Here is a 14,602-nt window from a genome sequence, read left to right on the forward strand (position 1 = left end):
AGGTGTGGTCTCACCAAGACCCTGTACAACTGCAGTAGAACCTGCCTGCTCCTATACTCAAATCCTTTTGCAATGAAAGCTAACATACCATTCGCATACCATACCATACCATTATAAAGCCAATGGTTATTTTTAAGGCAGAGAGAGATACATTCTTGACTAGTACGGGTGTCAGGGGTTACGGGGAGAAGGCAGGAGAATGGGGATAGGAGGGAGAGATAGATCAGCCATGATTGAATGGTGGAGTAGACTTGATGGGCCGAACGGCCTAATTCTGTTCCTATCACATATGAACATGAACTTGGTGGATATTTTTAAGGCAAAGATAAGATTCTTGATTAGTACAGGTTCTTGGGGTTATGGGGAGAAGTTGTCACGAGAGAAATAGATCGTGTCGATACACAGTGGTTGAGTAACATAGAAACATAGAAAATAGGTGCAGGGGGAGGCCGTTCGGCCCTTCGAGCCAGCACCGCCATTCATTGTGATCATGGCTGAATGTCCCCTATCATTAACCTGTGCCTGCCTTCTCCCCATATCCCTTGACTCCACTAGCCCCAAGAGCTCTATCTAACTCTCTCTTAAATCCATCCAGTGATTTGGCCTCCACTGCCCTCTGTGGCAGGGAATTCCATAAATTCACAACTTTCTGGGTGCAAAAGTTTTTTCTCACCTCAGTCTTAAAAGTAGGCTGGGTCTCTATTCCTTGGATCGCAGGAGGATGAGGGGTGATCTTATAGAGGTGTATAAAATCATGAGAGGAATAGATCGGGTAGATGAATCGAGGACCAGACCAGAGGACATAGAAACATAGAAATTAGGTGCAGGAGTAGGCCATTCGGCCCTTCGAGCCTGCACCGCCATTCAATATGATCATGGCTGATCATCCAACTCAGTATCCCGTACCTGCCTTCTCTCCATACCCCCCGATCCTCTTAGCCACAAGGGCCACATCTAACTCCCTCTTAAATATAGCCAATGAACTGGCCTCAACTACCCTCTGTGGCAGAGAGTTCCAGAGATTCACCACTCTCTGTGTGAAAAAAGTTCTCCTCATCTCGGTTTTAAAGGATTTCCCCCTTATCCTTAAGCTGTGACTCCTTGTCCTGGACTTCCCCAACATCGGGAACAATCTTCCTGCATCTAGCCTGTCCAACCCCTTAAGAATTTTGTAAGTTTCTATAAGATCTCCTCTCAATCTCCTAAATTCTAGAGCTTATACACCAAGTCTATCCAGTCTTTCTTCATAAGACAGTCCTGACATCCCAGGAATCAGTCTGGTGAACCGTCTCTGCACTCCCTCTATGGCAATAATGTCCTTCCTCAGATTTGGAGACCAAAACTGTATGTGATACTCCAGGTGTGGTCTCACCAAGACCCTGTACAACTTGGTTCAAGGTGAAGGGGAAAAGATTTCATAGGAATCTGAGGGGTCACTTTTTCACACAAAGGGTGGTGGGTGTATGGAACGAGCTGCCGGAGGAGGTAGTTGAGGCTGGGACTATCCCAATGTTTAAGAAACGGTTAGACAGGTACACAGGTTTGAAAGGAAATGGGCCAAACGCAGGCAGATAGGACTAGTGTAGATGGGACATGTTGGCCAGTGTGAGCTAGTTGGGCCGAAGAGCCTGTTTCCACACTGTATCACTCTGTGACTGGGGAGATTGGGGTTGGGAGGGAGAGATAGACCTGGCATGATGATTTTACATCAATGACTTAGATGAAAGGATTCAAAGTAACATTAGCAAATTTGCAGATGACACAAAGCTGGGTGGCAGTGTGAACTGTGAGGAGGATGCTATGAGAATGCAGGGTGCCTTGGACAGGTTGGGGGAGTGGGCAGATGCATGGCAGATTAAGTTTAATGCGGATAAATGTGAGGTTATCCACTTTGGTAGCAAAAACAGTAAGGCAGATTACTATCTAAATGGCATTGTTGGGAATAGGGAATGTACAACGGGATCTGGTGGTCCTTGTTCATCAGTCTATGAAAGTAAGCATGCAGGTACAGCAGGCAGTGAAGAAAGCGAATGGTATGTTGTCCTTTATAACAAGAGGAATCGAATATAGGAGCAAAGAGGTCCTTCTGCAGTTGTACAGAGCCCTAGTGAGACCACACCTGGAGTATTGTGTGTAGTTTTGGTCCCCTAATTTGAGGGAGGACATTCTTGCTATTGAGGGAGTGCAGCGTAGGCTTACAAGGTTAATTCCCGGGATGGCGGGACTGTCATATGCTGAGAGTATGGAGCAGCTGGGCTTGTACACTCTGGAGTTTAGAAGGATGAGAGGATCTCATTGAAACATAGAAACATAGCAATTAGGTGCAGGAGTAGGCCATTCGGCCCTTCGAGCCTGCACCGCCATTCAATATGATCATGGCTGATCATCTAACTCAGTATCCCGTACCTGCCTTCTCTCCATACCCTCTGATCCCCCTTAGCCACAAGGGCCACATCTAACTCCCTCTTAAATATAACCAATGAACTGGCCTCAACTACCTTCTGTGGCAGAGAATTCCAGAGACTCACCACTCTCTGTTTGAAAAATGTTTTTCTCATCTCAGTCCTAAAACACTTCCCCCTTCTCCTTAAACTGTGACCCCTTTGTCCTGGACTTCCCCAACATCGGGAGCAATCTTCCTGCATCTAGTCTGTCCAATCCCCTTAAGAATTTTGTAAGTTTCTATAAGATCCCCTCTCAATCTCCTAAATTCTAGAGAGTATAAACCAAGTCTATCCAGTCTTTCTTCATAAGACAGTCCTGACATCCCAGGAATCAGTCTGGTGAACCTTCTCTGCGCTCCCTCTATGGCAATAATGTCCTTCCTCAGATTTGGAGACCAAAACAAAACTATAAGATTGTTAAGTGGTTTGGACACGCTAGAGGCAGGAAACATGTTCCCGATGTTGGGGGAGTCCAGAACCAGGGCCACAGTTTAAGAAAGAAGTTTCAACGGCCATTTAGAACTTCTTCAGGATTGTGCCCTATGGAATTCTCTGCCTCGTCTCACCATGCGGTGGGGCAGTTTCTCTGGATTCTTTCAAGCAGATGGATCTCCCTGATACTCTTAAAGATAGCAGAGTCAGGGATATGGGGAGACGGCAGGAATGGGGTACTGATTGTGGATGATCAGCCATGATCCAGTGAATGGCGGTGCTGGCTCGAAGGGCCAAATGGTCTACTCCTGCACCTATTGTCTATTGATAGAATGGCGGAGGGAACTGGATGGGCTGAAGAGCCTGATTCCTCGCTGTATCACTCTGTGGCTGGGGAGATTGGGGTTGTGAGGGAATGATAGGCCTGGCATGATAGAATGGCGGAGGGGACTGGATGGGCTGAAGGGCCTGTTTCCTTGCTATATCACTCTATGACTGGGGTGATTGGGGGTTGTGAGGGAACGATAGGCCTGGCGTGATAGAATGACGGAGGGGACTGGATGGGCTGAAGGGCCTGTTTCCTTGCTGTATCACTCTGTGACTGGGGAGATTGGGGGTTGGGAGGGAACTATAGGCCTGGCATGATAGAATGGCGGAGGGGACTGGATGGGCTGAAGGGCCTGATTCCTCGCTGTATCACTCTGTGACTGGGGAGATTGGGGGTTGGGAGGGAACGATAGGCCTGGCATGATAGAATGGCGGAGGGGACTGGATGGGCGTGATTGTGCGGCTGGAAGCTGTGAAGTTGAGCGGTCTGTGTCTTTGTCGTTACAGTGAGTGTGGACTGTGAAGGGGGAGTCTGCACGTTCCCTCCCTGCCTGCCTTTCCCCCCCCCCGGGCACATGTGCGATGGAGTCGGAGAGCGGGCTGTTGGTGGAGCACCAGTACATGTGCTCCGAGTGTGGCCAGCTGTACAACACTCTAGAAGAGGTGCTGGTACACCAGCAGAGCCACGTCTGGCTCCACGTCTACGTCTGCCCCGAGCTGGCCGAGGCCGGGGCCGAGGGTGATGCCAAGGAGGTGGCACTGGCGCCCGATGCCGACAGCCGCTTCCAGTGCCTAGAGTGCGGCCAGCTCCTCAACACACCCCCGAGCAGTTGCTGGAGCACCAGGCCACCCATGCCAAGGATGCTGGCAGCCCCACGCCACTCGCCGCACAGCTACATGGCTGCTCACACTGCCTGCAGGTCAGTACCATGGGCACCCTGCCCACTGTAGATGGATGGGTGGGCATGTAGATGGATGGGGCACCCTGCCCACTGTAGATATATGGGTGGGCAGTGCCATGGGGCATGTAGATGGATGGGGCACCATGCCCACTGTAGATGTATGGGTGGGCATGTAGATGTATGGGGCACCCTGCCCACTGTTGATGGGTGGGTGGGCAGTGCCATGGGGCATGTAGATGGATGGGGCACCATGCCCACTGTTGATGGGTGGGCAGTGCTATGGGGCATGTAGATGTATGGGGCACCCTGCCCACTGTAGATGATGGGTGGGCAGTGCCATGGGGCATGTAGATGTATGGGGCACCCTGCCCACTGTAGATGGGTGGGCAGTGCTATGGGGCATGTAGATGGATGGGGCACCATGCCCACTGTAGATGGGTGGGCAGTGCTATGGGGCATGTAGATGGATGGGGCACCAGGCCCACTGGAGATTGGGGGGCAGTGCTATGGGGCATGTAGATGGATGGGGCACCATGCCCACTGAAGATGTATGGGTGGGCATGTAGATGTATGGGGCACCATGCCCACTGTTGATGGGTGGGCAGTGCCATGGGACATGTAGATGTATGGGGCACCATGCCCACTGTTGATGGGTGGGCAGTGCTATGGGGCATGTAAGATGGGTGGGCAGTGCTATGGGGTCATGTAGATGTATGATGGGCAGTGCCATGGGGCATGTAGATGTATGGGGCACCCTGCCCACTGTAGATGTATGGTGTGCCAGTGCCATGGGGCATGTAGATGTATGGATGTGCAGTGCCATGGGGCATGTAGATGTATGGGTGGGCAGTGCCAGGGGGCATGTAGATGTATGGGGCACCATGCCCACTGTTGATGGGTGGCCAGTGCTATGGGGCATGTAGATGTATGGGTGGCCAGTGCTATGGGGCATGTAGATGTATGGGTGGGCAGTGCTATGGGGCATGTAGATGGGTGGGCAGTGCTATGGGCATGTAGATGGGTGGGCAGTGCTATGGGGCATTTAGATATATGGGTGGGCATTGCTATGGGGCATGTAGATATATGGGTGGGCAGTGCTATGTGGGCATGTATGATGTATGGGTGGGCAGTGCTATGGGGCATGTAGATGGGTGGGCAGTGCTATGGGCATGTAGATGGGTGGGCAGTGCTATGGGCATGTAGATGGGTGGGCCAGTGCTATGGGGCATGTAGATGTATGGTGCACCCTGCCCACTGTTGTTGATCTCCTCTCCCCTTCCCCATCTCCGTCTCCTCCCTCCTCCTCCTCCTTCTCCCCCTCCCCCCTCTGTCTCCCCCCTCCCCTCCTCCGTTCCCCCTCCCCTCCTCCTTCTCCCTCTCCCCTCTCCCCCCCTCCTCTCTCTCTCCTCTCTCTCCTCTCTCCCCCCTCTCCACCCCTTATTTATAGAACTTTTCTTTTTCTCATTTTATACAATGTTGACATGTTCACTCTTTCTGTTGTGCTTTAGAAATTACGAATTTCATTGTCTCTCCCTTCCTCTCTCTCTTCTCCTCTACTCTCCTATTTTCTCTCTCCTTCTCTCCCCTCCCCCTCTCTCTCCTCTCCTCCCCCCTCTCCCCTCCTCCCCTCTCTCCTCCTCTCTCCCCCCCTCTCTCCTCCTCCTCTCTCCCCCTCCCCCCTCCCTCTCCTCCCTCCCCTCCTCTTCTCTCCCTCTCCCCTCCTCTCCTCTTCCTCTCTCCTCTCTCCTCCTCCCCCCTCTCTTCTCCCCTCTCCTCCTCTCCCTCCTCCCCTCCTCCCCTCTCCCCCTCTCTCTCTCCCCCTCCCCCCCCCCTCCTCTCCTCTCCTCTCCTCTCCTCCCCCCTCCCCTCCCCCCCCTCCCCTCTCCTCCTCCCCTCCCATTCTGTCCTCCCCTCTCATCTGCTCCCCTCTCCTTCTTCCCTCTCCCCATCTCCTCTTCCTCCCCTCTCATCTCTCTTCGTCTCTCCTCTCCCCTCCTCCCCTCTCTCTCCTCTCCCCCCCTCCTCTCCCCCCCCTCCTCTCCTCTCCCCCTCCTCTCTCTCCCCTCCCCCTCCCCCCTCCTCCTCTCTCCTCCCTCCCCTCCCTCTCCCTCCCCCTCTCTGTCTCTCTACCCACTCTCCCCTCTACCATACCTAGACTCTCCTCCTTTCTCTCCCCCACCCCCCTCTCTCTCCCCTCTCTCCTCTCTTCTCCTCTTCCCTCCCCTCCTCTCCTCCCCCCTCCCCCCCCCCCCCCCCCTCCCCCCCCCTCCCCCTCGCCCCCCTCCCCCCTCCTCTCTCGCTCCCTCCTCCTCTCTCCCTCCCCCTCCCCCTCGCCCTCCTTCCCCCCTCTCTTGCCTTCTTGCCCCTCTCCCCCCTGCCCCCCTCCCTCCTGCCCTCCTGCTCCGTCCCTCTCCCCCCACCTCCCTCTCCCTCCTCACCCCGCTCATCACCTCTCTCCTCGCCCCTTTCGTCACCCCTATCCTCCCCCCTCTCCTCCCCCTCCCCTCCCTTCTCCTCTCCCCTCCTCACCTCTCTCCTCCTCCTCTCTCCTCTCTTCCCCCCCCCCTCCCCTCCTCCCCCCCCCCCCCTCCCTCCCCCTCTCCCCCCTCCTCCCCCCCGCTCCTCCCCTCTCCCCCCCCCCCCCCTCCCTCTCTCTTCTCCTCTCCTCACCTCTCGATGCTCCTCTCCTCTCCTCTCCCCTCCCCCTCCCTCCTCCTCTCTCTCCTCTCCCTCCCTCCCTCTCCTCCCCCTCCCCCCTCTCTCTCTCTCTCCTCTCACTCCCTCTCTCTCTCTCTCCCCCTCCCCTCCCCCTCCTCCCCCTCCCTCTCCCCCTCCCCCTCTCCCCCCCCCCCCCTCTCCCTCTTCCCTTCCCCCCCCCCCTCCTTCTCTCCCCCCCTGTCCCTCCCCCCCCCTCCCCTCCCCCTCTCTCTCCCTCCTCCTCCCCCCTCCCTCCTCCCCCTCTTCCCCCCCCTCCTCCCTCCTCTCTCCCTCTCTCTTTCTCCTCCCCCCCCCTCTCTCTCCCTCCCCTCCCCTCTCTCTCTCTCTCCCTCCCTCCCCTCCTCTCCTCCTCTCTCCCCTCCCCCTCCTCCCCCCCTCTCTCCCTCTCCTCCCTCTCCTCTCCCTCCCTCCCTCCTCTCCTCCCTCTCTCCCCCCTCCTCTCCCTCTCCCCCCTCCCCTCTCTCTCTCCCCTCCCTCCCCCCCCTCTCTCCTCCTCCTCTCTCCCTCCCTCCCCCCCTCTCCCTCTCCCTCCCCCTCTCTCCCTCCCCCCCTCCTCCCCCCCCCCCCCCCCCTCCCTCTCTCCTCCTCCCCTCTCCCCCTCCCCCCCCCCCTCTCCTCCCCCTCTCCCTCCACTCTCCCCCCCTCAGGCGTCTCTCTCCCTCCTCTCTCTCTCCCTCCTCTCTCCCCTCTCCTCCCCTCCCCTCTCTCCCCCTCTCCCTCCCCTCCCCTCTCTTCCTCTCCTCTCTCCCCTCCCCTCCTCCCCCCCTCTCTCTCTCCCTCTCTCCCCCCCCCCCCCCCCCCCCTCTCCCCTCCCTCCTCCCCCTCCCCCTCTCTCTCTCCCCCCCTCCCCTCTCCCCCCCCCCCCCCTCCCCCCCCTCCTTTCCCCCTCCCCCTCTCCCCCCTCCTCCCCCCCCCTCTCCCCCCCCCTCTCCCCCCTCCCCCCCTCCCTCCCCCCCCCCTCCCCTCCCCCTCCTCCCCTCCCCCCCTCCCCTCTCCTCTCCTCTGGCCATCGAGGGGTAGAGGGGCTCCTCCCTGGCCTCCTCTGGCTCTCCCTTGCCTTAAATGTACCTGAGGTTCCTCTCTCTCTCTCCCCCTCCCCTCCCCCCCTCTCCCCTACCTGCCCCCCTCCTCCCCTCCCCTCTCCCCTCTTCCCCCCCTCTTTCTCTCTCCCTCCCTTCCTCTCTCTCCCTCTACCCCTCTCCCCATCCCTCTCCCCTCTCTCTTTCCCTCTCCCCCCTCTTTGTATCCCCCCCTCCCCCCTCCCTCTCCTCTCTCCTCCCTCTCCCCTCTCTCTCCCTCCCTCCCCTCCCTATCCCTCTCTCCCTCGTCCACTCTCCATCTCTCCCTCTCTCCCCTCCCCCTTTCCCCTCCTCCTCTCTCCCCCCCCTCCCCTCCCCCCCCCCCTCCATCTCTCCTTTCTCTCTCTCTCCCTCTCTCTCTCTCTTTCTCTCTCCCCCTCCCCCTCCCTCTCCTCCTCCTCTCTCCCTCCTCCTCCCTTTCCCTCCTTCTCTCCTTCCCTCTCTCTCCCTCCTCCCCTCTCCTCTCCTCCCCCTCCTCTCTCCATTCCTCCCCCCTCTTCCCCCTTCCTCTCCTCCCCTCTCCTCCCCCTTCCTCTCCTCCCCTCTCCTTTCCTCCCCTCTCTTCCCCCCTCCCCTCCCCCCCTCTCCCCTCCTCCCTCCTCCCCTCCTCTCCTCCTCCCCTCTCCCCCTCCTCTCCCCCCCTCCTCCCTCCCCCCTCCCCCCTCCTCCCTCCCTCTCCCCTCTCTCTCCTCCTCCCTCTCTCTCCTCCTCCCCTCCCCCCCTCCCCTCCCCTCTCCCCCCCCCCCCTCCCCCCCCCCCTCCCCCCTCTCCCCCTCCTCCCCCTCTCTCCTCTCATCCCCTCTCCTCTCCTCCCCTCCCCTCCCCCCCCCCTCCCCTCCCTCCCCCCTTCTCCCCCCCCCCTCTCCCTCCTCCTCCCTCCTCCCCCCTCCCCTCCCTCCTCTCCTCCCCCTCCCCCCCTCCCCCCCTCTCCCCTCCTCTCCCCTCTCTCCCTCCCCGTCCCTGTCTTTCCTGCCCTCATTCCTCTCCTCCCCTCTTCCCTCTCTCCCCTTCTCCTCCTCTCTCGCCTCTCCCTCTCTCCCCCTCCCCCCCCCCCTCTCCCCCCCCCTCCCCCTCTCCCTCTCCCCTCTATCTCTTCCCCTCTCCCTCCCCCCTCTCCCCCCCCCCCTCTCTCTCCCCCCCCCCTCTCCCCCCTCCCCCTCCCCCCCCCCCCCTTCCTCCGCTCCTCCCCTCCTCTCCTCGCCTCTCCTCTCCTCTCCTCTCCTCTCCCCTCCTCTCCCCCCTCCCCCCCCTCCCTCTCCCTCTCCCCCCCCCCCCCCCCTCCCCACCCCTCACCCCCTCCCCCCCTCCCCCTCCCTCCCCCTCCCCCCCCCCTCCCCCCGTCTCCCCATCCCCCGTCCCCCCCACCCTCTCTGTCTCCCCAGGTATTCCAGAGCGCGGATGAGATGCAGGCTCACCAGCAGCAGCAGCACGGTGATGAGCGGGAGTGCAGCGTTGATGCAGCGGTGGGCGAGGTTAGCGAGCCGCTGCATGGGTGCCCGGAGTGCGGTCAGCAGCTGGGCACGGTGGAGGAGTTCCTGCAGCACCAGGCGTTGCATGCCCGCCCGGGGCCCCGCGACTGCCCCACCGTTGCTGCACCGCCGGCTCCAGCGCCCCCCCACGACTGCAGCGAATGCGGCCGGGTGTTCAGCACGGTACGGAGGCTGCATCAGCACCAGCAGAGCCACGTGGCACTGGCCCACCCCTGCCCCGACTGTCGGCGTTCCTTCAAGAAACTGTCCTCCCTGCAGCAGCACCAGCGCAGCCACAAGGGGGAAGTGCTGTACCTCTGCACCGACTGCGGCCGTGGCTTCAGCTCGGAGGCTGCACTGGTGCAGCACCGACGGCTGCATACAGACGACCCGCTGCATCGTTGCCCGCAGTGCGGCAAGGCCTTCAACAACATGACCAAGTTCCTCTACCACCGGCGCACCCACGCAGCCCCCGGCAAGACTGCGGCGCCCACCAGCGCAGTGACCCGTGTTGCAACCGTCACTGCAGCTGCAGCCGAGCCGGCACAGGAGGAGGAGGAGGAGGAGGAGGAGGACGAGGAACCGGGGGAGGGGGGAACGGCCCCCGCGCCAACACCGCAGCATCCGGGGGCCCCGCACCGCTGCGCCCTGTGCCACCGGGAGTTTGCGCAGCCGTTGCAGCTGCAGAACCACCAGCGGCAGGGGGGCTGCGGGCGCCGGCACCCGTGCCCGGTGTGCGGCAAGGCCTTCGGCAAGCTGGTGCACGTCCGCAACCACATGCGTACCCACACCGGCGAGCGGCCCTTCCAGTGTGCCGAGTGTGGCAAGACCTTCACTACACTGGCCAACTTGATGCGGCACCACCAGACCCACACCGGCGAGCGGCCCCACCGCTGTGACTTCTGCCCGCGGGCATTCGCCCAGTCCTCCAACCTACGCCAACACCGCCGTATCCACACCGGCGACCTGCCCTTCAAGTGTCGCGACTGCCCGCGGGCGTTCGGCCGCGCCTCCAAGCTCCTCGCCCACCGCTTCTGCCATGCCGGCCAGCGCCCCTTCACCTGCGCCGACTGTGGCAAGGGCTTTATCCACCAGCGACGGCTGGAGCAGCACCGGTTGTTGCATGCCGGGCTGGAGCCCAACTGCTGCACCGGCTGTGGCTGCCAGTTTGCCGACAGCACAGAGCTGCAGGAACACCGCTGCACCATCGACCCCAATGCAGCCAGACACCGGCCCTTCCAATGCGGCGTGTGTGGGCGCCACTGCGGCTCTGCAGCAGGACTGAAGCTTCACCAACGCAGCCACGCCGGGGAACACCGCCTCCAATGCAGCATCTGCGGGCGCCACTGCGGCTCTGCGGCAAGACTGAAGCTGCACCAGCGCAGCCATACAGGGGAGCGCCCCTTCCTGTGCGGTGACTGTGGCAAGGGTTTTGCCAGCCACGGCGGCCTGCAGGTACACCAACGCCGGCACTCCGGGGAGCTCCCCTTCCGCTGCCCCGCATGCGGCAAAGGTTTCGGCTTCAGCTCGGCACTGCGGCTGCACCAGCGCACCCACACCGACGAGCGGCCCTTCCCCTGCACCGACTGCGGGAAGCGCTTCAAGCAGTCCAACCACCTGCGCGAGCACCAGCGCATCCACACCGGCGAGCGGCCCTACCGCTGCAGCACCTGCGGCAAGGGCTTCGTGCAGTCCATGCAGCTGCTGGACCACCGCCGCACCCACTCGGCCAAGCGGCCTCACGTCTGCCGGCTCTGCGGCAAGAGCTTCAAGACCCCGTCCAACCTCCGCAGCCACCGCCGAACCCATGCCCTCCCCTCCCCCGCCCCCCTCCCCTCCACCGCCCTCTGCGCGCAGTTCGGCGACACCTTCGCTGTCAAGGGTGCAGACGTGGTGCCCAACTCCATCGTGGGCACCATCGAGATCTACTGAGGTACCGGCACGGCACGGCAGGGGAGGGGAGGGGAGGGGGCAGAGAGCGGGGGGAGTGGGACGGGACCCTGGGCCTAGTGTGGTGAGGGGGAGAGTGTGGGAGAGCAGGGGCCCTGGCTTCTAGTGTGGCCAAGGGGCGATGGGGTGGAGAGAACGGGGACTCTGGACCCAGTGTGGAGAGGGAGAGGGGTGGGGGAGAGAGCAGAGGCTCTGGTGTGGGGAGGGAGGAGCGGAGAGTGGTGGGGGCGAGGAGAGGGGAGAGAGCAGGGAGTCCCGAGCCCCTGGTATGCGGTGGCAGTGAGAGGGGGAGAGAGCAGAGGCCCTGGTGTGGGGAGGGGTGGGGGTAAGAGCAGAGGCCCTGGTGGTCCCCGGTGTCGGGGGGTAGTGGAGAAAGGGACGTGAGGGGGAGGGGAGAGGTGTGTATGGGGAGCTGGGTTGTCGGTGGGGGTGTTGGGAACCTAGTGTGGGCTGGTGAGGGAAGAGCTGGGATCCAGTGTGTGTGGGGGTGAGTGGGAACACAGACCCTGCCTTTCTCTCACTCTCTCTCCCCTCTTCTCCTCCTCCCCCCCCTCCCCATGAGTTGAGGTGTCCAGGGCAGACTGTGTACATGTTGTGGTTTGAGTTACTGTTTTGCTGGGGGCGGGGGTGTTTCCGTGGGCCTGGGGTTTGGGACGTTTGTCCTGTTACATGTAAAATAGAATTGTTGTTCCACGAGTCGCTGCTGGTGTTTAATTTCACGCACGCTCGCGCCTCCGTCTATCGCTCTGTCGCGCGCGACGAGGTACAGCGGAAAGCCTTGCCCTGCCCATCTCCCCATTCCCAGGCAAACCTGTGCAGGTGCCAACGATAAAGGCGCTGGAGTGCTGGAGTAACTCTCTGTGGAGAACTTGGACAGGTACAAAGTGCTGGAGTAACTCAGCGGGTCAGGCAGCATCTCTGTGGAGAACTTGGACAGGTACATAGATACATAGAAATTAGGTGCAGGAGTAGAGGCCATTCGGACCTTCGAGCCTGCACCGCCATTCAATATGATCATGGCTGATCATCCAACTCAGTACATGCCCCAATTGTAATCATGTATTGCCTTCCCGCAGACTGGTTAGCACACAACAGAAGCTTTTCACTGTACCTCGGTACACGGGACAATAGAAATATAGAAATTAGGTGCAGGAGTAGGCCATTCGGCCCTTCGAGCCTGCACCGCCATTCAATATGATCATGGCTGATCATCCAACTCAGTATCCCGTACCTGCCTTCTCTCCATACCCCCTGATCCCTTTAGCCACAAGGGCCACATCTAACTCCCTCTTAAATATAGCCAATGAACTATGTGGCCTCGACTACCCTCTGCGGCAGAGAGTTCCAGAGAATCACCACTCTCTGTGTGAAAAAAGTTCTTCTCATCTCGGTTTTAAAGGATTTCCTCCTTATCCTTAAGCTGTGACCCCTTGTCCTGGACTTCCCCAACATCGGGAACAATCTTCCTGCATCTAGCCTGTCCAACCCCCTTAAGAATTTTGTAAGTTTCTATAAGATCCCCTCTCAATCTCCTAAATTCTAGAGAGTATAAACCAAGTCTATCCAGTCTTTCTTCATAAGACAGTCCTGACATCCCAGGAATCAGTCTGGTGAACCGTCTCTGCACTCCCTCTATGGCAATAATGTCCTTCCTCAGATTTGGAGACCAAAACTGTACGCAATACTCCAGGTGTGGTCTCGCCAAGACCCTGTACAACTGCAGTAGAACCTCCCTGCTCCTATACTCAAATCAAATACACAAAGTGCTGGAGTAACTCAGCGGGTCAGGCAGCATCTCTGGAGAACACGGATGGGTGACCTTTCTTCAAACATGGGTTGTTTTCTCCAGAACAGTTGTGTATAAAGTTCTGAGAGACAAAGATTGGGTAAACAGTTGGAACCTTAACCCAGGGGCTGAAATGGTCAAAGCACCAGCTATTTGTTGTGTGAAGGTGAGAGGGGTTATGTGCGGAGCAGGGTTTTTTTTACATAGACATATATATGGAGTCAGAGTAATACAGTGTGGAAACAGGCCCTTCGTCCCAACTTGCCCACACCGGCCAGTTACACTAGTCCCACCTGCCTGCGCTTGGTCCATATCCCTCCAAACCTGTCCTATCCATGTACCTGCTTAACTGCTTCTTAAACGTTGAGGTAGTCCCAGCCTCAACTACCTCCTCTGGCAGCTTGTTCCATACACCCACCACCCTTTGTGTGAAAAAGTTACCCCTCGGATTCCTATTAAACCTTTTCCCCCTCACCTTTAACCTATGTCCTCTGGTCCTCGATTCCCTTCCTAGAAACATAGAAATTAGGTGCAGGAGTAGGCCATTCGGACCTTCGAGCCTGCACCGCCATTCAATATGATCATGGCTGATCATCCAACTCAGTATCCCGTACCTGCCTTCTCTCCATACCCTCTGATCCCCTTAGCCACAAGGGCCACATCTAACTCCCTCGTAAATATAGCCAATGAACTGGCCTCGACTACCCTCTGCGGCAGAGAGTTCCAGAGATTCACCACTCTCTGTGTGAAAAAGGTTCTTCTCATCTCAGTTTTAAAGGATTTCCTCCTTATCCTTAAGCTGTGACCCCTTGTCCTGGACTTCCCCAACATCGGGAGCAATCTTCCTGCATCTAGCCTGTCCAACCCCCTTAAGAATTTTGTAAGTTTCTATAAGATCCCCTCTCAATCTCCTGAATTCTAGAGAGTATAAACCAAGTCTATCCAGTCTTTCTTCATAAGACAGTCCTGACATCCCAGGAATCCTCTGGGCAAGAGACTGCATCTACCCAATCCATTCCTCTATAAGATCACCCCTCATCCTCCTGACATGTGCTAATCGGAAATATATCCTGCCCTCCAAGGAATAGAGACCCAGCCTACTCAACGTCTCCCTATAGCTCACACCCTCTAGTCCTGGCGATATCCTCGTCAATCTTCTCTGTACCTTTCCAGCTTGACAATATCTTTTGGTATGCTCTTGGTATGCTAGCCTTTATAAATCAGAGCATTGAGTATAGAAGCTGGGATGTAATGTTAAAATTGTACAAGGCATTGGTGAGACCAAATCTGGAGTATGGTGTACAGTTTTGGTCGCCCAATTATAGGAAGGATGTCAACAAAATAGAGAGAGTACAGAGGAGATTTACTAGAATGTTGCCTGGGTTTCAACAACTAAGTTACAGAGATAGGTTGAATAAGTTAGGTCTTTATTCTCTGGAGCGCAGAAGGTTAAGGGGGGACCTGATAGAGGTCTTTAAAATGATGAGAGGGGTAG

The 14,602-nt window shown here is 58.4% G+C and overlaps 1 protein-coding gene across 1 annotated transcript; it reads left to right on the forward strand.

The window, feature by feature from the left end:
• Nucleotides 1-3,785: 3,785 nt before the first annotated feature.
• Nucleotides 3,786-11,351, forward strand: LOC129694803 (zinc finger protein 497-like). The gene is made up of 3 exons (XM_055631561.1): nt 3,786-3,942; nt 3,993-4,123; nt 9,285-11,351. The coding sequence occupies exons 1-3, from the start codon at nt 3,786-3,788 to the stop codon at nt 11,301-11,303; spliced, it is 2,307 nt and encodes a 768-aa protein (XP_055487536.1). The 3' UTR covers nt 11,304-11,351.
• The last annotated feature ends 3,251 nt before the right edge of the window (nt 11,352-14,602 follow it).

This window comes from Leucoraja erinacea, unplaced genomic scaffold (assembly GCF_028641065.1).
Source record: "Leucoraja erinacea ecotype New England unplaced genomic scaffold, Leri_hhj_1 Leri_803S, whole genome shotgun sequence".
In the NCBI taxonomy this organism is placed as follows: domain Eukaryota; kingdom Metazoa; phylum Chordata; class Chondrichthyes; order Rajiformes; family Rajidae; genus Leucoraja; species Leucoraja erinaceus.

Coding starts and splice junctions, on each gene's coding strand:
- LOC129694803 (XM_055631561.1), top strand. CDS start 3,786: ATGGAGTCGGAGAGCGGGCTGTTGGTGGAGCACCAGTACATGTGCTCC. Junction 3,943..3,992: donor GGCCGAGGCCGGGGCCGAGG/GTGATGCCAAGG, acceptor AGCCGCTTCCAG/TGCCTAGAGTGCGGCCAGCT. Junction 4,124..9,284: donor GCTGCTCACACTGCCTGCAG/GTCAGTACCATG, acceptor CTGTCTCCCCAG/GTATTCCAGAGCGCGGATGA.